This window comes from Haemaphysalis longicornis, unplaced genomic scaffold (genome assembly GCF_048455015.1).
Source record: "Haemaphysalis longicornis isolate Haplotype H1 unplaced genomic scaffold, Haemaphysalis longicornis Haplotype H1 scaffold_4, whole genome shotgun sequence".
NCBI classification, from domain to species: domain Eukaryota; kingdom Metazoa; phylum Arthropoda; class Arachnida; order Ixodida; family Ixodidae; genus Haemaphysalis; species Haemaphysalis longicornis.
This window is the reverse complement of record NW_027526361.1, coordinates 132975169-132999315: the sequence shown is the minus strand read 5'-3', so window position 1 is coordinate 132999315 and position 24147 is coordinate 132975169. Positions and strand designations below refer to the sequence as shown.

Here is a 24147-nt window from a genome sequence, read left to right as displayed (position 1 = left end):
ATCTCACAGGACGTCACTCGCAATCACTGCCACCATGCACCGCAATCACTTCCAGAGGTACCTCTATCGGCATTCGCCTCAGGCCATTCTTATGTAGCTGTCTCTAGGCTTTGCATGTTGTGAGGTAAAGCCATTCGCTAAACTCTGTTTTGGGTGTTGTCGGCAACATCTATCTCTCCCTCTTTGTTTTGGTGGTTTGTCAGGCAAAGAGTAAGGCACCGCACCAATTATTCATTTGGGAATTCCCCAAGAGTTACGTAGGGCCAAACCATTTTTGATCTGAAACTCTCCTATCACACAGCCTAACCCCAGAGCCAACAACAGTAGCACGAGCCTCGTTGTCGATGTCACGCAGATGACCAACACAGGGCCCTCAAGAAATAGCAAACTTTCTCTCACCCTTTGCAAAGTGGACGAAGGACACCTCTTTTCGACCGTGACGAATGAAAACATTGGTAAATGAATGTGACGGGAAAAAAGGACCTCTGACGTTGCGCCGACGCCTCCCACGTGAACGAAGAGTGACGACATCTGTCCTGGACGTCTCACCTACGCAGCTCGGCCACCACCCACACTTCACGGTGGATCGCTCGGTGGCAGGCGTTACTTAAGCGGAGTCGATCGTCACTGCTGGTAATCAACAAAGGCAGACAAGCATGATCGAGACCGGGGTCGGCGTGGGCGGCGCGGACGGGAGTGCAGCCCCAGCGAGACATTTCTCGTCCCTTTTGGGGAGGGGTAAAGGAAGAGTGGGCGGGGCCGCCCACCGGCCAGCCCGCCTCCTTCGGGAAGCCGTCTTCCCGCTCTGGGTATCGACCGGGAGTTGCCGCCGCCGCTGCCAGGGACGATTATCCCGCCTCGCGGACCGAGAAGAGAAGGATCCTTTCTCCCTGTTCAAACCGGACACCGCCATCCGTCTTGCTCGCTTTCAAACGCCGCGCCGGAAAGCGCGCATGTGGAAAAACGCTCCCTCTCCCCTCTTTTCCCGCTTTCCCGCTCTCCCACTTTTATCTGCTCTTCGGATTGCGAAGAGGAAATAAAGGAAAAGCAGAGGGGATGGAAAGCGCGACGGGCATCGATGCCGGGCGCATTCCCGCCGTGCCGGCGTTGGCGGGGATCTGTTACGCAAGGTACGGGCCGCTGACGTCAGATGATCGGTGTGGCGAGACGTCGCGTGGGGTGCCCTTCTGGCGGTTACGTCGCGCGGCGGAGGAATGCGCAGTGCGCAAGACTGCGCCGCCGGAACGTGACGCAGCGAGGGGGCCGTTCTGCGTCAGCAACCCGACGTGCGGCGCAGGAAACCGTTTTTTCACTGTCGCGACATATTCGTATTGTCGAATGAGCCACATTTTAGTGTGCGGCCCTTCGCCTAGATGGGTTTCTTTTTTTTAGTAGCTCTATCGAAGCCTGTTGAGGGCGCTTAAGTTTTTATAACCGCCATAGGATGGGCGCGAACATTTTCTGAATGGCGGATTCGGCTGTTATTGCCACATTGGATGGACTCGATTCGGGAAAGAGCTGGATGCGCCGTGAACGTTTTCGCCCTGGTAGCCCACACTTAAAGTACGTATGGTAAGATAAGGCCGGATTCAGACTGTTGCCGCAACTGTCGTAATAACTTCCACGAATGACGTCATTTCATGCCTGAGCTAACAGAACTGCGCGACACGCCGTTTTTTTTACGTCCATATCACACGATATGGCTGTTACGTCGGTAGTGTGAACAAAGCCTAACGCGCACAAAGGAACTGCGATAAAACATCCTCACAAATGGTGGGATGTAACCAAAGCAACATTTTCTTCGTGGGTAACCTGGGCTGGTATCTATAAGATAAGGCGATAAGTGTACGTTTATCAAGAAGTCCGACATTAGGACGTGGAGGAGGCATGTTGGGTGTGCTTGGTAATGTTAACGTTGCTTCTCGTTGTAAACATGGCCTGACAGTGATCATGTGGTCCTGGCTGAATTGGCATATTTTCAAATGTTCCGCAAGGACCGCTATGGCAAAAAAGAGGCGTGCTCATCCCTCTTATCCAGCAAGTACCATTCACTTTGGTTTTAATCTTCCACCCCATGTTAGAATGCTACAGACAAAATGATAAGCTACATCCAAACCAGTTTTGACGTGTGCTGAAGCTCCTCCACCAAGGAACCTTGACTTCTCGGGCGAGCCTAATTCCGTACTTTAGAAACACTTGCTGTTGGGTGAGTTGCTGCACTTCAAACATACGATTAAAGCGAACTACGGACACCACACAGAGAGAAAAACACAAGGACGTACGGAGTCCATGCCGGTCCTTATGTTCTCCTCTCCATGTAATGCCACGAGTTCTCACAGTTTATAAATATTTTTAATTCCGTACGAAGTGAGCTTTAAACCAAGCGTCACAATGCACGGACTATCTTGTATGATAACTTCAGTTTTCGAAATATCGATTTCTTTGACCTAACCTTTAACGTAGGATGCCATAGCGAGGCAAACGGGTTTGTTGTTTGTTACCCTAGTAACATAAATAATGTCCAAACAACTTCGCGTAACCAAAGATTGCGAAAGTATATAATGTCAGGTAATGACCACTAATCCGGAAACATCTCATACTTTGTAGAAATAAACGACTACATAGTTGTTCAAGTCGGCTTTTTAATTACTCCACCGAAGTACTCACCACCAAGAATGCCATACGACTCTATGATAAGGAAAACTGACAGCTGTAAATAACTAGCTAAATCATTTTCTTCCAGTATTGCAGGAGAATGTTTTTAGATGCGACTGCATCTCATTCACTCGCCTTGTCCCTCCATGCGGCGTCGTTGTCCGTCCACACCCCTCCCCCATTCTCCTCGCCGCGCGAGCTGCGCTCTCCGCCGCTCACCCCCTCTCCTCTCTGACAGCGAACACTCTCTCGCGAGGGGCATTGGATTGGATTCGATTGGCTTGGCTTGGCTTGGCTTGGCTTGGATTGGATTGGATTGGATTAGATTTGGATTGGATTAAAGTGGATTGTGCATGGAGGAAAGAAAAGTTTAGGAGGGAGCGTCACGTGACAATCGTGAAGCCTAGTCATAAAAAATAAAAAGGAAAGACTGATGGGAGGTGTTCTATTCACGTGACAGGCAAGCGGTAGTTCTTTGCGCCTCATGTGGCCCTTCGCCGACGCTGCGTGCGTGCGTCTATCCGTTTGGTTGCCGGGCCGTCCGCGTATTCGAGTTTCGGTGACGAGTCGTTGCGCGCAGCGCTGCCTGCAACCCGAAACGCGCAGCGGCCTGATCGTGCGGGCAAAGTGGTCGGACGGGAGAGGCAGAAAACATCTTTGTTTACTGAGCTTTCGGACCCGTCGAAGTTCACGCCGCAGTCGGAGAGTTGTGTGCCGCCGCCGCCGCGTGCAGAAGTGGAAATGATCTTTTCAACTTTGCCGCTCAGGCAAAGTTGAAAAGATCAACCATCTCAACCATTTCTTTAACCATTTATTGGAAAGGCGCAGTCAGTCCACAATTCAGCAAGGTCCCTCCCAGGCGTAATCTAGCATTCGTTTTTTTTTTTTTTTTTTTGTTTTTCATATACGTATCGCACCGATCGAGCGGTCCTCAGCGGACAAACAGCCGGAGTACTGCTTGCGACGCGAGGTGGTCACACCCAACATAAGGGTTCTGAACCCTTTGTTTTCCAGTGCACTGAAGTAGATAAAAACGTACCATCACGCCGGAGCACCGGAAAGGCGAACGTATGCAAAAGCGCGCGCGAAACCAAAGCTAGTCTCACCACCTTCCCGCCAACACGACACTCGTTACGCGCGATAACTCAGCAGAATGCCAAACGCAATCGTCACAGCACACCTGGCAAACACCGCGCAGCTGTAACAGGCCGCTCCATGCTTGTGAATGTTTACGGCGGCGCGTTCGAGCGATCGAACGTCAGAAGTGAAATTCGGCTTGCAGCTCGTGAGTGTGCTTCGTAAGAAGGTGATCGAAGTCTCGCCTTGCTTTGAACAGCGACAGCGGCAGTACTTCCACGATACGAAGCTTGGAGCGTAACGCTGGCGAACAATCTTGTACGGCGCCTTCGGCGACGGCGCTCGCCTCCATCTCCACCGGCAGCCAGCCGGAGCCACTAAATGCTACCGCGGGCCTGAGAGTAGTGCTTTTTCCATAATGCATTGCGCGGGAGGAGCCCGAGGAGAGGAGAATGCGGCGTCAGAGGAGGTTGGCTTGCCAAAGCCGTGCCGCCTGACGTCATGCTCCCTCCTAACATTTTCTTCCTCCATGGGATTGTGTTGGATTGTGTTGCGTCATAGCCACGCCACGTTGCGTTATAGCCGCGGCAGGGGGTTCACGGCACGTTTCACGCGATGGGAGAATCAACCTAACGGAAACAACAACGGAACCCCCTATGCGTCGCATCTACTCAGGGGTTCCCGCGAAGGGAGGTGGGAGTTATTTTTGCCACTCGGAGTTTGAAATATTGACCCTATTTAAGGAAGACGCTATTTTAGATACCTAGACTACATCGTAGCGAAACCGCTCAGAAATTTCCCCCTTAAATCCTCTTTTTGTACCAGTTTTCAAACGCCTTTGCTTACAAAAACGTTTAACCGAATTCAAAACAGCGCGAAAGGACGGGACGAGGAACGGCAACACAAGGCGCAACACAAGGAAGACCTCTCACCAATAGAGGTCTTTCCACAACACAGCGAAACTTCATACATGACACAGTACCTAAATTCAACGTAAGGTTTTGTGTGGCCTTTTGCGCATAAGCCGCTACTCAGTTCATAAATGTTCACTCGTTTGCAAAGGCCACTTTGTTTGGTGCAGAAAACACTACTCGAACTTCAGCGCGTCCCGTTACTTTCTTCAACATGTGAAAAACCCTGCGCACATAGGGACGACAGCGACTTTTGCCGGCCTACCTTTTACCAACCCCTCTCTGTTGCCTTTGGGAAATTGTCCTAGCGAAACCTCTGCTTGGACGCTAACAAGGCAGCTGGGAAGCCTGGCAACGAAAGCCTTATCACCTGCGACTGGAAACTGACCTGTACTTCATGCGGGCAAGACCTCTTAAGGGCGTTCCGTAAAGCGACCAAAGCGATGCTCCGTTTTACGATTTCGGAATGAGCAGACGATAGCGGAAGTAGGCTTTTCTTCGAGCGAGGCGCATACCTACGACAAACATAGGTTGGCTTTAAATGCAGGAGGAGGTCCCAAAACGGCAGCCTATTGTCGGAAGGAAGTTCCCTTGTAAGCGTAAGGTCAGCAAGGGTGGTCTCGAATGTATCCGTGATGCGTTGCACTTGCGCATCCAAGTCACCTGTCACGCACTCAAAAAGCACCAAGAAGTCATCGACGTATCGGAGGACACGGATGGTTATGGACTCACGAAGCATAATCTTCAGTTGTCGGTCTTGTCGCGCCAGCAGGAGGTCACTCAGCATAGGTGCCAGGGATGACCCTATGCAGACACCTTTCCTCTACGAAGAACTCCCCGCTGAACTCCACGAGGGAAGAGCGAAGGTAGAGGCCCCAAAGGTCCAATATATCGTGTAAGTAAGCGCAAAATGAACAAGGACGAACGAAGTGAACGGGACACGGCGCTCCCGTTCAGCGCCGTGTCCCGTTCACTTCGTTCGTCCTTGTTCATTTTGCGCTTACTTACACGATGAATGACCAACTCGCCCAAGAAACCACTCTGATCCAATAAATCGTTGACATTCACACCACAGACGTTCTGCAAGCGGAACGCTCCGTAGTGGTCCATTCCTTCAGAAATGACCTCCATGATCTCGGTTGCGTGGCAAGGAATTGTAAAGGTCCTTAATGTCTAAAGAGAACCCGTTCAAATCAGAGGGGCAATGCCATTGGAGGTATACGGGTACCTCGGTGGGGCTCCTGAGCAGAAAAGGGTCGTCGATTGTCAGCGGTGAAAGCGACCTCTGGAAAAACGTGCCCAGAAAGTGCGGCCAGGAACCCCTTTCGGACACAATGACCCGGAACGGCGTGCCTTTCTTGTGCGTCTTGGCCGTATAGAAGGCCTGCACGCTCAGCCCGTCGGCCTTCCTACCGAGGTTGCAAGGTCGCCCATAGCGTCAACTTGACATAACTTAAGAGTCTCCCTTTTGGCCCTCATAGGATCAGCTTGAGCTGGGAAAAAATTTTCCTGGACTGCCACTTGCGCCTTCCCATCGTACAACACCGAGGGGATGACAACGAAGCCACCTTCTTTGTCTGGCTGGAAAAGTTTGAGGCAACGCCCCTAAATGCATTGACGACGCTCAAGGTCTTGGTGTACGGAGTTCCTTCACACTTTCCTGGCAGGGCGTCAACCGCTCCCAGAATGCATCGGTTGACACTATCTTCATTAGCCCTTGCGGTGGGGGCCCGAACAAGCCCCAAAATGTCTGTCTTGTTTATTTTTTGGGGTTACGCCACGTCCCCGTAACGAACTCCGTCGCCCTCGTCATGCAGTGGTAACGGGGAGGACGAGCGGCGAGCGTAAGTGCTGCCTTGGTGTTGACGAAAAAGAGCCTAGAGAAAACTTGACTGCTTTACAGCATGGTGAGAGATGAACAGCGGTAACACAGGGACGTCCCTAGGGACGTCACATGTCTAGACCCGCTGACTGGGCGGGATCCATCGTGATTTCCATGCGTCGGAAGCAGTTACGGAAGGTGTCGGGCGTCACGTCGCTCCATGCGAGGCTCAACATCCAAATCGTGACCAATCAGCATCTCAATCGCCGCTCGGAGACCATGCATTTCGGTGGCAATTGAAGGCGTGCCGAGATCGATATATCCGATGTGAACTTCGTTGTGAGGAATATGTTTCGCATGCATTTTTGTAATCTATTTGCCTTTGTTCGATATATAGCATAATTCGCTCTATCCGGGTTCGTTATAATCTGTTTGACTGTATCGTTGTTCTGTGGCCGTAAGAAGGTTCTAAAAATGCACCATCAATCAGGCAACGTGTTCCAAATTAAAACGCCAAGGAAAAGAGTGCGCACCTTCGTTGCTAGGCAACGCCTTTGCAAGCGCAGAAGCACGCGGATGGAGGAGCGGAAAGTGTTCTCTGTCGCGGTGACGGCAGCGCCCGGCCGGCCGGCCACTGGGCGTGGTGAGTGGAACGGGCTGTTCGGTTTCCTAGCTCCTTGATAACATCACCTCAGGTAAAGCCGGTTTGATCCGGTTACGTTGGCTAAGGTGCTGGAACTGTTAGAGCGCGGGATGTTGCGCTTGAGGAACGCGCTCTTGTCAGAACACGAGGAATACCAGCTACACTGCAGTTGCTGCCCCGGAAAGCTAGCACCCTGTGCGGGTAGTGGGTGTAGACATATTATCCGAATACTCGTCACCAGCCAGACTATATTGCGTTTGCGTTCCAACGCATAAGCAGTCTTAAGTGCATCTGTTGGGGCGCAACGAATTTTAATGTGTAAGCAATTCTTTGCCGAGTACCCACAACCGCAGCAGGGTCACTGCCTACATTTGCAAAAAATACAAAATTGACGAATTTAACACTTGTCAACGTTATAATGGTGTAAATAGAGACAATTGGTCGAAGAGCACTTAAAAGAAAAGCAGGATGAAAAAATCTGCATAAATGCACTCCACCCCATTACTAGCCCGTAGTATTCTTTCGCCGCTTGTCTAAAGTGTGAGTTCTTCTCTGCCAAACGCGGCTATGAGTAGCGGAAGATGTATTATTTTATTCTTTTTAAGTTTTCTTTGGTTTGTTTTCGCCAACTATGTAAATTTATGCCAATATAGCGACTAAGTGCCTTTACTGCGATAATTAACCTCTTTTTTTCGAAGGTGAAGGAAGAGTTGGTTCGTTTACGCTTTTTATTCGTATTTCCAACGTTCTTGTACGGACTTCATTAGTTTATCCTTTGGTTTGGGGGGGGAGATTTATCAGATGCATATTTTTGATTTTGTCAGATCATTCTTGTAAAACTTTTTTTCCGATTTTCCTTATTTCTTGATTTTTCAAAATTTTATCCCACCAATTATCGCCATTTACGCTATTATAACAATCAAAGGTAATGGTGCAACTTCCGCCAATCTTGCGCTTTTTGCGGAAATGCAGGACCTTGCACAGTTTTTAGCCTTTTCGCTGTTTCTTTTCTTATTTTGATCTTTTGCAGAATTTTTACGTTTACTCTTCGGTTTGGGGGGAAATGTTTAAGATGCATGTTTTTGATTCCTTTTATCATTTCTGGGAAGATTTCATTTTTTATATTTTTTTTGGTTTTTCAATATTCTGTTCGACCACTTTTCTCTATTCACGCTATTATCATGATTACTGGTCTTTTTTGTGCCAAATCTGCATTTTTGTGGAAATGTAGGGTGTTCCACGGTTTCTCGCAATTTTCGCTGTTTTTTTAACAGCGCAGCTGTTGTTGCTGGCCGTAATGTGTGCGGTGTGTGGCATATAAAAAGCTAGGTCATAGTCACTCCCGCCATATACCACGCACGTCAGCAGGCGCCTCACGAGGAGCGCTCGGCGTCATCCAGACTTGCGCATAGCGCTCACAAAAAAAGTACCAAGAAAACAGTTCACGTGCACCCGCGCCAAATGGGGGAGCACAAGACAGCTCGCGCTACAGACGCGCAGTTCGCGAATCCGGTTGCCGCCTGTTTTAGCACGTGCAGGCGGGGTCCACTTTGGGGGAAATGTGAAAGCCCGTGGACAACCCTATCTGGACCAACCAGTCATGCATAGATAATTACGGCGATGACTACTACTACCGCACTGAAAAGCGATGACTGAACATGTAAATAAACGATTTCGAACCTAATGCAATGCGTAGTTGTGTGTCCTTCAGTGTTTACACAGAAAGAAATCCCCCAGCTTCGCTATGGTTCGAGACTTGCGCGACTTAGTACAAGCTTCGTCAGCTTTTTATTCTTATTTTGAACGCTTTATTGTGGACAATTTTTTTCTTGGGTTTTGCGGGAGATGTGTAAGATGCGTATTTTCGATTTTGTCAGGTCATTTTTGTGAAAAGTTCCTTTTTTCTATTTTTGTTATTTCTGGTTTTTTTAAAATTCTGTTCGACCAATATTCTCCATTTACTCTCTATAACAGTTACTGGTGTTTTTGTTTCGTTAAATCTGCATTTCTGGGAAAATAGGGGGCATTACATGGTTTCCCCGCCTTTTTCACTAGTTTTATTCGTTTTTATTACGTATTTTAACGGACTTTCTTGTTTATTGTTAGGTTTTGAGGGGAGATGTGTAAGTGCATACTTTTGATTTTGTCATGTCGTTTTTGTAAAAAAATTATTTTTTTTGTTTATTTTTTTATTTCTTGGTTTTTCAGAATTATGGTCCACCAATCATCTTCATTTATGCCATTATAATGAATACAGGTGTTACTTTTGCCAAATTTGCATTGTTGTGGAAATGCAGGGCGTTGCGCGGTCGTGGCAGTGTGGGTACTCGGCAAAGAATGCTACGCATTACAAGGCCTAATTGATCGAAGGAAGTTTTAAAAAGATCAAGGAGTGAGAGAAGTTTAAAATATACTACAAATAGGCTAAATAAGTCAAAAATATGTATCTTTGGTACCGCGCCCAGACGACGAAGACAAAAGTAAAAAAAACACTGAAAACACAACCCGAAACACGAAATGAAACCTTGAAAAAGCACCAACCATGTGACGCCCTGCATTTGCACGAGAATACAAAATTGGCGAAGTTAACACCAGCAATCGAGTGTAAATATAGAAAATTGGAAAAAGAATTAAAACTTGAAATGGAGATAATTGGTGTAGGAACGCTTACGCATTAGTAGACACGCTAAAATATTTCCGGACATTATTTTTTCACGAAGTAAAAACTGCCTTATAACTTGAGGGTAATACAAAACATACAATAGTTTTTTTTTTCCCTGAACAACTGAAGTAAGACTGTTTAGATGGTTCAACCGCGTGACACAAAACAGAACTTTTCAGATGGTCATTGTTGTCAACGGTCCGTTTTCGCATTTTACTGAGGTTCTTCGCCAGCCGGGGGGGCGCAATCAACAAAATCAACACACTACGCTGACATCTATAAGGAGCCTTAGATCCGTATAGTGTGGCGGCGACTTATATCGATCTCCTCGCCCTCTAGATTCCGAATCATTCATTCCCTTTGGGCTGTTTGACACAGAAAACGACTTCTCATGCGGCCATTGTTGCTAAGGATCGGTCCTCACTCGGTCCCTAATAATTTTGCGACTTCCACTGCCCAAATGAACAAAACCACCACGTCACTGTGACATCTGCCAGAACCCCGAAGTCCGAATGGAGGTCCAGCGACTGATGCCGGGCTCCTTTCACTCGAAGATTGGGGCCATTCATTCCATTTCTCCTCTTCAGTGACCCGCTTAGCCTAATTCCCGGTTTTCTCCCCATCTTTCCCCATTTCTACCACGCGGTGCCCGACAGTACGATACACATTCCCCCGCTGCTCCCTAAACTCTTTCAGGGGCCTCCTCTCGGGGAATGCAATAAGAGCGCGGCGGGAAACGAAAGCCAGCAGTTGCCGTTCGAGATCCCCATCCTCCGCGCGATCCGTCAGACGAGGACTCTCAGGCCCTCTCCTTCATATAAAAGGCACCCGCGCCTTTTCATCACCCCACTGCGCGCGCCAACTCGTACCGGGATGCTAAAAGAACGCGGGCAGGGGTCCCCAATATTCCAATTTGTTCGTGCTTCCTCCGTGCTGCCACTCCTGCAGCAGTGTTTGTTTCGGGTTCTTTGCACCACCTTTAACGCGCGTGCCTTTACTCGCTACAGTTGAGGCTCTTCTTTTGCTTCACATATTACGTTTCCTTTCCCCCGTTCGAATATCCCGCGCCGTCTCCCTTTTTCTCGCGGAGTCCCTCCGTGACAAAGCGTCGGCGGCACGCCGGTTCTGGCTTCCATCGTGCGGGAGCCGAATGGAGCGCCGGCTAGCGGCTAATATGCGCCCCTCGGACACCATTGTCAGGGCTCTCGTATACGGCGGGCAAATATTATTTCTGCGGCGCGTGTCTCGGCTCGATCTGCCTCCTCCTGCCAGATGCTCGCGTCCGAGTCTGAAGAGAACCGCGGTGGGGGAAGCCGAGGGTGGGGCGCAGCCAGGGAAGATGAATTGTTGCAATCGCGGAGTCGCGCCTGGTGCATGCGCGGCGAACTCTTGCGGCAGCGTATGGCAGAGGTGTGTTTGACACCAAGTGGCAGTATCGGGTAGTGCCTAGGGAATGGTAGTACAGATACTGCGCTGGGGGGCAATGCGATCATAACGAATATGTACAGACCCCGTTATTGAATGTTACGGTCCCGTGTACGTAGACGCTCTTGCAGACGCTCTTGCAGACGCATAAAACGCAAGGAGGATTGAAGAACTTTTAAATTTCGCGCCGCAGTGACGTGCGATGGGCAGGAGTGACGTCACATGTGCCAGCTAAGATAAAACAATTTTCGGTGGGTTAACTACTCGTTAGCATTCAAGGTATGCGATCAATCGGAGCCAGAGGTCCCAGTACAATCGACCAGTCATGTGTCCTAGCAATGGTTTATGTTGGCGGCAGCCAATCGCGCAAAGAATATTGTGTGACGTCATAGAAAAGTTGCGTGAAAGTGGCTAGAGAGTCGAAACTGCTTCAAGTGCTTTCTTTAATATCTGCAAGGTTGCTACAAAATTGGTGGCAATGTTATACGGACACAGAAGTGTTTCCAAAGAACCAAACGTGTATTCTGATTTCATAGCCACTTTAGGCACACCTGTTGAGAAGTGCGCTTGCCATTTGCAAATGTCATACCATATTCACTGGGAGCAACGGAGTGTATTTTCGGATGTGAATTACGTGACCTCCAGGCCCTGTGTCTGCGTTAGCACTTGCCAGTGTCTAGAAACGCCAAGCGTAGCAGCAATGGAAGACACACGCATAGAGGCACATATGAGCCCAACGTTGAGGCGGAACGACGTATTGCAGGTGAAAGATGCGCACTGTCGGCTACATGCTTTTACGGGGCGCGCTAACTCCGATCAAGATGCAGTGCCTTCTTTTACGGTGCAACGAATCGTGGTGGAATGCTCTTCGATTATTTATGCGTCCTAAATAGTTGGGAATGCAAAAACTGTCACCTTATATGAGAGAAAATGCAACTTAAGCCAAAATGAATGCGAACACAAAATAAATTTTGATGTTTTCACGGGTTTTCAAAATATCTTGGCTTTTGTGATTTGGCATCATAGGACTTGTTTAATGGCTAGTTGGGTCCTGACAGACGAACGAATAAAACTGTGCGAAAGACGAAGACAAAGACAAGAGGGTCATAGAGCGAACCTAATATAACCTAACCCAACTTAACGTAAACGTAACCTACCTTAGTTTAACCTGAGTTAGCATAACCTAACCTTTTTTCTACACTTGCGGACACGCGTCTTAAAACACAAAGTTTGACAAATATTGCGCATATCTATCCCCATATTCCGCCGCAGACTATGCGTGGAAGAGGCGCCATGGTAAATCGCGTGTCCGCTCTCGAGGCCGCTACCAAGAAGCGAAATCGAAAGCCGATAGGCTCGACAGACCCCGATACCCTCCCCACACTCCCCTTAGCCAGGGAAGCACAGACGGGAAAATTACCTCAATTATTCCGGCACAGGGGCAGGGGCTGTTGCTGCTGGGATCTCATTTTTCTCATTTTTGTTTCCCTATGCTATGATTTGACTTGTCGCTTTTCTCCTTTTTTGCAGTGCTATGGTAAGCGCGTAAGCGTCCCACAACCGCTCGTTATCTGCGACGAAGATGTCTAGCCTACTCTGAGTGTGCGGTCGACAAGCCACTGCCTGACGAATCGGTATGTATTTTCTTCGTGTCTCGTTAGAAGCCGCCATTACGTGATGCAGCAAAAAAATACACACAAAAAAGGACAAGAGGATGTGGGAACACAGAGAGAGACAAACAAGGGGAAGCACGTAAAACTAAAGCAAAAGAAGTAGTAACTCCAACAGGTACCGGCGCGGTGTCATCGGGAAACGTGAAAGCCCTGTTGTTTCCGCTCGTAACTTATTGTTAGTTCACCCATCTTTTTTCTTACTGTTATGGGAAATAGTCACAAATAGCAGGCTGGTTTAAGTTTGTTCACCAGGATGAGGCACGGCAGAAAAGGATATTAAATGCGTAGGCATATCAATCTGAGTTTAAGCAGGAAACCTGTCTGTTTGTCTCTAACGTTTTATGGGTCGCACTTTCGTCGCTTAAGAGAACGCTAATGATGACAGTGGCTAAAGCCTCGATACTTTCATATAGGAGTGCTTGAAGAGGTTCTGAAAAAAAAAAAACATGCCTTCAAAACAACAAATTTGTGGCACGCAGTGAAGCAGTCTTTAAAGGAGATTGGTGTGAAGCATTGTAGGAAGACATGTAATAAAGTGTCTTAGGGCATTGATATCAGGCTGCTTATATAAATACACCTCCCCTGAAAATGTCTTCCAACAGCGCGTTTGTGCTGTATGCTAGTGAAGCCGAATTTAAATGGGCTCTGTTTGTGGCAGTGCGGGGTATGCTTGCACATTTTCCGAGCAATACCGCTTGAGATTTTCTGAAATTATCGTTCTTTTAAGTAGAGAGCACATTAGGGGCCCGGCTTGTCGTCGAAGCTTCTCCGAGGTTCACGGTATCTAGCCACCGTAGTCACGCGGCGTTACGCATCCAAACAGAGGCTTCCAGAAGTTCACCGCTTCCTCCGATCTGGATCGAACTTGGGTCCCTCGCGTTACAAAGCCAATGTCAATCCCATTGCTTCACAAATGTACACGTTACTTGAGGGAAAAGTGTTGGAGGTGATCTTAGCGCTGCGCCGTTGCTAGGCCGCAAATAAGTACCCAATAGTACAAAATAAAAAAAAAAGTAATGAATGAACGCATCAATTACCCCAAATTAATAGAAACTCCATCCAGTGTCTTTTTATGAGCACTTGCCGTCACGGAGGACGTGGTGGCAAGCTGGAACCACGCACAGAAGTACTCCAAGCAGCCGAACCCGCCACCTTTCTCGCCGCCCCAGTGTAGTGTGTGCTTGGTCGCCCAGCCGACCAGCATGCGTCACCTGGTGTGGGACTATGAAGGACTGAAGGACGCACGTGACAAACATCGCCCGTCATCCGTATCTACATACGAGGACTGGATCCGGCCAACACGCGACCACAAGAGAATTCTACTCTCACTGTGGACATTTGCGTGTGAAGCCTCCATAGTGCGACGCACGTAACCCCCTTCCCTTTTCCACCTCCCACCGCAACAGGCCTAGTGCCGTCCTATTCACAATAAATTTTACAACAACAATGTGAGCACTTGGAGGAGCTGCGGCTCCCTCTCTTGACAACTTTCGGCATCAACGCCAGGCTGATTCTGAAACTAGGCACTAATGAATCACTGCTCCGCACTTTACAGTTTTCATCTCGAGTAAAACTGCTTCAATTTTTTTCCTGCTACTGTCTCCAGCACCGAACAGTCCCTCACTGATCTGACGACCGAGCAGCAGCTTTACGCTCATTGCTGCACGTAATGTAGTTCTTCAGCGTCCACCGTAGTCCTGACTATTACAAATTAATAATACACCAAAGATCCTGGCACGCAGTCGGGGCTTTCATGTTCAACGTGCCAAAACATAAAGCGTTCACACACATTAGGTATGTTTCTGAATTCGACTGAATGCTGTTTACCTATTGCTGCTACTGAAAATTTTGTTGATACGATTGCTACCACAAAACGGAACTGGAAGCACACGCTTTGGAACTGAACCGGAGGTTCACGACGTAGTTTCGCCAACATTTAATGCGGTTTTTACGGTTAGCATACCCCGTAGTGTACTGAACCATTGATTCAAAAGGAACTGTAAAAATGTGTACCCTGAAGAATTCTGCTTTTTGTTTGGTCACAGTATTTCGTGCGTATGCACTTTTTTTAGAAAAAAGTAAAATACGCTAATTTAATTGTTTTGTTTTCGGCATGTAGCAGCCAAAAAAAAGGAAGACGTTTTAGTTTGCTTGCCAGTTCTAAAAATAAATAAAAACAGACCTGTGTTTACCTGTGTAATGACTGCAAGGAATATATTTTTGCCATTGTACGAAGGTGGGAAGGTACTCCTAGCAATAACTGTAATATGTAAGTACAAAATGCTTGCGTATCAAGAAAACGGCAAGTAAAGTAAGCCAGTGCCACAGTGCCAATCGTCGGATTTAAGGTAGGGCGGAAATCTTGTAGTAGTTTGCATTTATGCGACTGATGAAACTTCATGCGTACGAATTACTGCGTTTATGTGTACACGCTGGCCCTTCTGAGAATTTTAGACCTATGCTTTGTATAATACATAGGAAATGTAGTAATGACTTTGCTTTCAGCTATTTCTCTATTACGATTGTGCTTTTATGCTTAAATTTGTGAAAATACGTGTTATTATGTGCGCTGTAAATCGGGTGGCTGAGGCCCCTGTCAGGCCACGTCAGCCTTTAGTCTCAGCCTCCCCTTGGTTTTGCCAAGAAATAAAAATCAAATACTGAAAAAAAGTAGATTCTTGCTAACTACGTAAAAGCATACTTCCGGATGTTTTTTTGCTTCTGGCTATTTGACGTCCTGGTACACCAGCAAATATTTTTTTTTTCAAGTAAAGAAAAAGAGATGGACTTGGGCTAGCCACGTAGTTAAACAAAATGACAACTGGTGGAGCACCAGGGTAACACGGGAAATACCGAGGGACGGGTGTAGAAGAAGGGGAACGCCAATAACTCGATGGAGGTAAGAAATAAGGAAATTGGAGGCAGAGAATGGACTCGAGCGGCTCGGGACTGGGGCCGTTGGGGGCCAATGGGAGAGGCCTTCGTCCTGCAGTGGATCTAGTAGGCTGTTGATGATGATGACTGCCAGTGAACAGAAGCTCCGAGGGCAGCTAAGCGCTTACTATTTATGAATGCAAAAAAAACCTTAATGTCTAATGGAACGCCCTTGATTACATCGTCGAGCTTTGTGCTGCGAGCAATATTTTCAACTTTTACTGCGGCATGTTTGTGACGTTTGCGAGACCATTCCATGGTATTCAACGCGGGGTACCGGAAGCGTGTTTCCAAACGCTTCGCTGCACAGAGCACCCACGTGACATGTGTGATGTCACTGCGCGCGCTATTCTTTTGACCGCTTGCTAAAACGACCCCCCCCCCCCCCCCCCCCCCAGTTCGGACTATGTGGCCTCGATGTAGATGTACTGGGTACGGGTGCTGGAGGCTTGGGTTCAAGCCTCAGAAGGTCTATCTCCTACTTTTTTTTTTTCATTGCTTACCTTTTTTCCTAATTTTTTTTTCTAAACACAAATATCCGTGTGGTTTTTGTTGGTATGTTTTGGTATGTTTTAGGCCGGTTTAGGTTTGGGGCACAGCCAATGACAACATTTAATTACCGTTCTGCATCGCGCGAACGTACATGTCACGTGAGTGCTCTGTGCAGTGAAGCATTTGGAAACTGGCGGTGAGATGTTTGAGTGGCGCCCCCTGGCTCTGACGTCGGCTTAGGGACTCGCGCCGCTGTCGTCTGCTACACTCCGCTTGTGAGGGGCAGCAGTGCATGTGCTAGAAATCGCCCGCTTTGTTGCTGTAGTGCGTTAAAAAGCGTATTTCTAGTGACTCAGTTATTTTGCAAGCTTCTGACGCATCTGAATAATTTCAAGCTGTATCCCCCACAAGTCTGCAACACACGAGGAGAGAGAGAACAACTTTCTTCAGAGCATCGGTCAGAAGATCGTGTGTAACTCGTCCTTTCTAGCTTATTCGCGAGGATCAGCGATCAGAGCTTCTCGATAAGTATTCAAAATGCGTAGGCTTCCCTGCAGTATTTTTCAGATGCTCTTATGAAGACTCAACAGTCTAATGCTACGTACCAAGCAGCGGCCCCTACACGCGCATCGCACAGCAGGAAATAAAGCGGCTTTCTTCTATTTCTTTCGTTGTTGTTGTCTTGTATCAGATTAATGTTTCTTGCTTTTTTTTCTGCCGAACGCTATATTTTTCTGCGCCGTCACAAACGTCTGATTAGGAGGTTTTGGGATGTTTGAGAGGCTCACAAAGATCGTGTGGATATTTCCTTCATATTGTATGGCATACATTCCCTTCTTCGCAAATTGGCTTTCATTACGGCTGCGTGCAAGAAGGTGCATATCCGCAGCGGGCTTTGTTTATTCACATGCAAATGCAATGAGAAGGTTTGTGCTACGCCACAGCGATCACGTCCTAAACAACGTCGCCCACAGTAGTCGAAGGCGGCTTTTGTGCTCCGAATTTCTATCCTAATCATATCGTTATCATAACGAACTGACTATCAACCCGAACGATGATGACATGATTACGGGGTTGAAGGCATGATATACTCGCTAACTAACGCAATAAATAGTATACCTGCATATATTACAAGAATCGAAGCCGAAGAATATTTCCAAGTAGCTCTTTATTGCTTTTCAACCCTGCCAGGCACAAAGAACAAATCCTATTTTACTTGGGATGGCGTTCTATGAATTGAAGAAAATTATTTTTACTCTCTTGTCCTGGACTGAGGACCCGTCCCACTAACCAGCTCGATTTAATTGTTAAATAAAGTTTTCTCCTCCTGCCCCTACTCTTCCTCCTCTTGAGTGCAGTTTTCCTATAACGCATATCCGAATATCGGGAAGATATGGCTGTGGAAAATGTACCGAAATATCCCTACACGTCTGAACAAACAGTGTTACTGTATATTTAACGTAGACATGGCTCGTTTTGCTCAATCAACATCCATACTGGTTAGATGCCTGATATAAAATCAGCACGCGCCTATATACACAGTGGGTTATTTGGAACTCAACCTACAGTTTTTGCAGCCCATAGTGCATGACGGCAAACTTTCATGCCTTGACAACGTAAAGTTATGTGACGCAACACGTTCGAGCGTTCGGCAAGGTTGCAAAAACTGTTTTACCTTACATATGATTACCGGGAATCGTAATGCCTTTTGTCAAAGCCAACAGCCCTGAAGGCCTAGAATTTGTTTTGGACTTCCATTTTCGCTGTTGTCGGTTATTAGCAGCTGACTGTTCCTTTTGTTCGAAAGATTGCTTAATTGAGAAGCTGACGCCTAGCTCCGACTCTTCGCGTTCCGCACAGGACCGGCTTCGCAAGGAATGGGGTGACGCCGGCAATGTTTCTTCCGTAGCGGTATCCAAAACTATACTTTAACTGACACCATGAGCTAGTGTATGCGATTTTAAGCCTATTAATATGATAAAAAGTTACCCACACGCCCATTCTGGTGCGGACAAGCATCAGACGTTGACCGAGCGCAAAGAAACAGCAGGGAGAGCGAGCCTGAGTGAAGCAAACGACAAATGCGAGAATCCCTAACCCGACATCACGCAAGCGTGCTTCGCAGCGCCGCCCGTGTTCGTGCTCACCGCCGTTTCGGAGCCGTTTCGCTGCTACAGACACCGGAAGCCGTCTTGTTCGCTTAGTGACCCATACAATGCTTTCTCGTTAAAACGCATAATCTTGCAATTTGCCCGCCGTTGGCTACACAGCCCCGGGGCGCGCGTTGCCATATATACTAGCAGCAAAAGAACATGTCCCGACAGGGAATTAGAAGATGGCAACCGCGCGAGTATGACTTGTCCAGGTCCAGGAGGGCGAACACCGTGAAGTGCCATGCGCCTACACCCACCCACCTGTGCGCACTTGGTACTTGAGGGCCTCTCCGCAGTCGTTGAGCACGCGTCTGAGGGGCTGCGGCTCTTCGGGCAGATCGAGGTCGATTATCTGCATGAGCTGCTCGGGCATGTGGAAGTCGAGGATCTTGCTCTTGCGGTCCTGCTGCTTGTCCACGTACGCCCACAGGATGTCGAAGACGCGCTGAAGGAACTCGCGCGTCGCCGTGGGCTCGTCCGTGAACGGGAAGAGGTCTGCGTTGGGAGGGGAGGGAGGAAAGCGAACAGCGCAATCAATCAATCAATCAATCAATCAATCAATCAATCAATCAATCAATCAATCAATCAATCAATCAATCAATCAATCAATCAATCAATCAATCAATCAATCAATCAATCGATGCTTCCTTAAAGGGGCATTTTTGAGCACACTAAATGAACTAGCGCAATCGTTAGATTGGGTCGTCAGCGTCATCTGTGCCAAGTGTTACTCTTTTACGCGCAGTGGAAAGCTCCCACTTTTGTTTCAAAGTTTGTCGCTTTTTTCTCACCCTTCCCTTCGTGTTTTTGGACGCCGCCATCTTCACATGCTACGTCATCGATTCCCAGATGTTCGTCATGAGCTAGACATCCTGCTATTGGGCGGCTTTTTCACGCACTTCCGGCAAAGAGATGAGTCGTCTGCTCAGCGTCGGCTCGCCGGCTGATCTGCCAGCGGACTGCCGGAGGGCTTGGACATTTTACGACAAACGAAACAAGTGTAAACAAACGCTTAACCGTCTGTATTGAATGCAACACGGCCATAACACGACATGGATATTCTCTTACCTGAGTACGTTCCATAAAGAAAGCCTTGAAGCCCCGTGGCACTTCTTTCGTGCAATCGCAGAGAACGCCCTGAGCCGAATGCCCGGGTTTGACGCATACATTTTATTCAACTTCAAAACAAGTCAGAGATGCGTTCCGAACGAACACAACGTCACAATATGCGTTTCAAGTCTGAACCGCGATTGACAGACGATAGGTTGCCTCATCCTGCCTGTCGTAAATTCGGCACTCACCTCGCGCGCGGTTTGCGGGGACGAACAGCAAGTCACTTAACTCTGGCGCACAAGCCGAGATGGCTTTTAGCCACGCACACTGCACATACCCCATGCGAGGTTGAGTCGTACGTCGCTCGAGAAAGATAATCCAGACCATGGGAAGCACTATCCACCCGCAGAAGCACAACGTCGCATTTCATCGCGAAACAAAAGACGTCCACAACACACACACCATCGCCTCCTGTAATGCCAAACGCATCTCGCACTTCCCAATGGGAGTGAGTGGTACGCCTGCAGTGCCCACATGTCGCGAGGTGGGGCCCTGAGCTGAACCGGGATCACGCAACCGTAACTGACTTCTAGAGTGGTTTGTGCCTTGTTGCCAAGGCAACCGATGTTTGAGATTTTCAAAGAAATGGCGCTCGCTCCAGCGCTAGAAAGCTCAGAGCGCGGCGGAGCATGTTTTGCCAACGTTGCCGCTCTCCACCACGCGTCGCCGCAAGCTGAACTGGTCACATGATTGAAGCGTTTTGTGCGCGGGTTCTGTATCGGTTTAAAATGTCTTTTTCACATGCCGCTGGCAGGAATTACCACCGCCGCAAAATAAGACCCGGCACCAGCGGGGCCACATCTGATAGGGCGCTTTTTGGATAAACAGTGCGCGGTGCATCTCAAAGGGAACGAGCGCACGATCCTCCCCGTGCGGCTGCGAGTTCGTCGCCGATAAAAAGTCACGTACCGCCGATAGCAACTGCAGCAACGTACACCGCGAAAGGGCAAGGCCAGGCCGCCGCACATATGCGGCCAGATTTTTCGTTCGCTTTTCCAGCCTTGAGCTGAGTGCGGGATTCATGGTGTCAACAAAGCTTGCCCGTAGCAGACGGCAGTCTGAGCAGCGCAATAGCGGAAGTACGTCACCGCTGAGGAGCGCAGCATCATGGGAGGGAAGGCTCGCACGCCGCCGTAAACAGCGAAGAATAAGCTGTAAGGAGGAGGAAACGCGGCGCGACGATACTGCGCGGTTTTTGATTTACGATTTCTCAGCTAATACTCATCGCTTTAACAAAATTCTTGCGGGAGGAGATTGCTAATACAGTGCTTTATTTGGTTACATGTACATCCATGCATCGGCGGAAGGTGTTTCAGGACCCCTTTAAGGCACCGGCACTGCTCATAGCATTCTGACACGTAGAAATTGACAAGAGGAGGAATCACAGCTACAGGCTACCGATCCTAACTCAAGAGATGTTTGTGGGCCTAAGGATGCCTCCCGTAAGGGGACGGACCTAATATCCTTCTCTCACTATTAAATAACATGTTTGTTCCTGTTTCTTCAGGCATTCGTTATATCGTTAAAGCACCAACGGTCGCGAAAGTTATGCTTTGACCATACTTTCTCCGTTAGGATTATATATACTATGTATTGGTATACGTTATATTTTGCTTTATCGAAGCAATGCCCTACGAAAGCACGAACAAAAATAGCAAAGAAAGGTGCTCCAGAGGCACGAAGCGTGTATTGTCTCAATCGATTAAAAAGAACAGTGTTAGCCGTGGGGGGTAGTCACTGTGTCCCGCTTCAAATGAGGTTCGCCTGTATAGTATACATTGCAGTATTTTATTTCCTTAACCTCCAGTGAAGATGTTTGGGGAATGTCTCATTCGCCACGAAAACAAAACGTCCTTTCAAAATTCCACTATAGGCGACGTGCTAGTGTAGTATGCTTAATAAAATTTTCCACTCTACCGCAGACAAGCCTTGTGGAAAGCCGTGACGGAGTATGTTTTGGCCCATCTTTCTTTAACAAACAATATACCTGCATATATACGTCCACAGTAGACCCTCGTTAATACTACGAACAACACTATGTTTGCGAGATGCCGAATTTTCAGAGACATCCGCCTAAACCAAATTTCTAATAATACGAACAATTTTTTACGGAACCTTCTAGTTCGTCTTTACAAGAGTTTACTGTATATGTGCATGCAAGTAATTTCGAAATAAACTAAACGTACAAATTTTAAGAAAATGCAAAATTTGACGCAGTGTTCGAAAAGCTCCTGAGGCATTTTTCCTAACGCTCCTAGCCTGCCTTAGCCATCCCTGCGTAACCACGCAAAAATAAAGGTGCATCCAAAATTACACCGGCCGTAGTTGCAGCTTCAACTTCTCTGCGCGTTTAAATGTGCCGGTTTAAACAAGAGCGATCCCTGAAACTGCGCTCCTGTAAGTTGCAGAAACCCTTTTCACACCAGACGTGCTTTCGAAGGTGTTGCGCTTTCCTCAAAAACCGCTTTCCCCGAAACCCTCCAATCACATCTCCCGCTACCGGTTCGCCAAGCAGGGAGAAAACAAGGAGCAGAGAATAAACAAACAAGGAGTCTCTTTCTCCGCTTACAGCAGCCGTGTCTTATTCCCTAAGGTACTACACCGCGCTGCGAGCGGTATATTCAGGCCTACTCGTCGGACCGCAATTAGAGGAACAAAGCCAACGGCGCTAAACGATTGCACTTTGCAGCCGGCCGCCCCGCAAGGAGCGGCGGTGTGCCCCATCCTCTTCGGGGGCACCCCAGCGCGAGGAATTCATTAGAGCGGAGCCCGGCGGGAGGCCGAGTCGGGGTCCCCGTGGGAGAACCACGGCTGCTGCTGCTGCGGGGGATCTCGCCCGCGAAGCCGACGCCGTTCGCCCACCCCCTTGGAAATCGGCGGCGCGCCTGTCGACGCCACGCGTCGATCGTTTTCTTTTCATCCCCTTCCCTCCCCCTCTACTTATTTTGCGACTTTTTAGCTGCTGCTGTGGCCTGCCGAAACGATACGCGGCGAAGTAAGGAGAGAGAAAACGAAGCGCGCCGCAGACACAGTTTGACTCGGCCGACCTCTGTCCGTGACGGAAGGTTTCTGCGAATGATAGATTATGGAAAACGGGCGCCCTGGCGGGTTGTGAAGGGAAGGGTGGCGTGGCTGGATCGTGGAAGGCCAGAGGCACGATGTAAAAGAAGAAATCTGAAGGAAAAAACTCGTTTCAAAAAATATGCTGAAGACGGAAGCGACCGGAAAGGGCTGCTTAGCGCAAACCAAACCGTTTATGTTGCGTTCCGCCGTCAAGCTCCGCGCAGAAGCGAACGGCTGCAGCTATTTCACGAGTAACTCAAAGGAGCGGCGACATGCGTGGTGAATAATGTAAATGTGCTAACTCTTGCGGCTTAGCATGAAGCGCGATGCGCAACCAATGTTTCAGGTGAACTAATCCTGCGGAATGTTGCGAAACAGAGTTCAGCGGAATGTTAGTGGGTGAACCCGATTTCCTTAGCTTGCAAGGTTAGCAAGCTCTGTAAAGTACATATTTCCCGGCTGGAAACAACCTTAGCTACGCTGTACGGTGGCTCTTTTGCAGCAATTCTATCGGTAGCGAGTCATCTCAGCTATCGCGCTGACAGGGCAGATATCCTCTCGAATCCCTGCGTACATTATCAACAAAGGTGTATTTAAATAACAGCCTTCTAACCTCGTTAAAATATACCTCACCGGCCGATACAAGTCTCAATACGTGGGTGATAATATTATAGAAAAGTGGATAAGCGTAGTGTCTATGGATGTGCATTTAGTTTAAAACCAGGACAATTACTCTAGACATTTTTTATGACACCCACGGATCGCTTGTGGTTGCAAGAAAGCTGAAGATTGCACTTAATTTCCATCTCAAGTGAAGTCATCCTCATCGCAGCGTGAGCACGGACTATGTGAAGGTGGTGCCTGCGCGGCAAGACTAATGGACAGATCAGACTGATCGTCTGCGAGATGACCTGCGTCCTCACTGAGTTTAAATAGAAGCTTGAAATCGGCTTATTAAGAAGCCCTTTGAGGTAATAAAGAAATATTTTTTTTCCTTCTCGGCTGTCTATGAACGCCCTTTGAAGCAACAGTTAAACCCACCCCACTGCAAACATACGCCGAAATACACGCCCACTACAGGAACGAGCGTCACAAATACCCATTCCCCCACCAGAATCTCTCTCGCAATAAAGCTACTACATTCCGGCGACTACACACTAACTCCTACCCACATAACACCCTGCTACATGCCATGCATGCCACCCTATACCCTACCACATGCAAATACTGCCCCCAAACAGGCACCATGTACCACATGGTATGGGAGTGCCAGCAATCCCCTACCCTCACCCCTAACCCAAACCCTACCTATGAGCAGTGGGTAGAGCTGCTGACCAGCTCCCACCTCTCACACCAGCGAAGATTGGTGGAGAGGGCACTGACGGCCAGCATAGCCCAAGGCATCCCGGACTAAGGAAGCCTCCCACCGGGCGGGTGCTCTAACATCAGCACCTCGACTCGAATAAAGTTTATTCATCATCATCTCGGCTGTTTATTTTTGCTGGTGTTATGGCTCTTCTTCAG

General features: G+C 48.3%; 1 protein-coding gene across 1 annotated transcript in view; it reads right to left on the bottom strand.

The window, feature by feature from the left end:
- The window catches only part of Gad1 (glutamate decarboxylase), a 152882-nt gene that overhangs the window by 59095 nt on the left and 69640 nt on the right, over nucleotides 1–24147 (bottom strand). The window contains exon 3 of the mRNA XM_077707721.1: nucleotides 18709–18942. Within this exon, the coding sequence (XP_077563847.1) occupies nucleotides 18709–18942 (234 nt within the window). The remainder of the gene's footprint in view (nucleotides 1–18708; nucleotides 18943–24147) is intronic.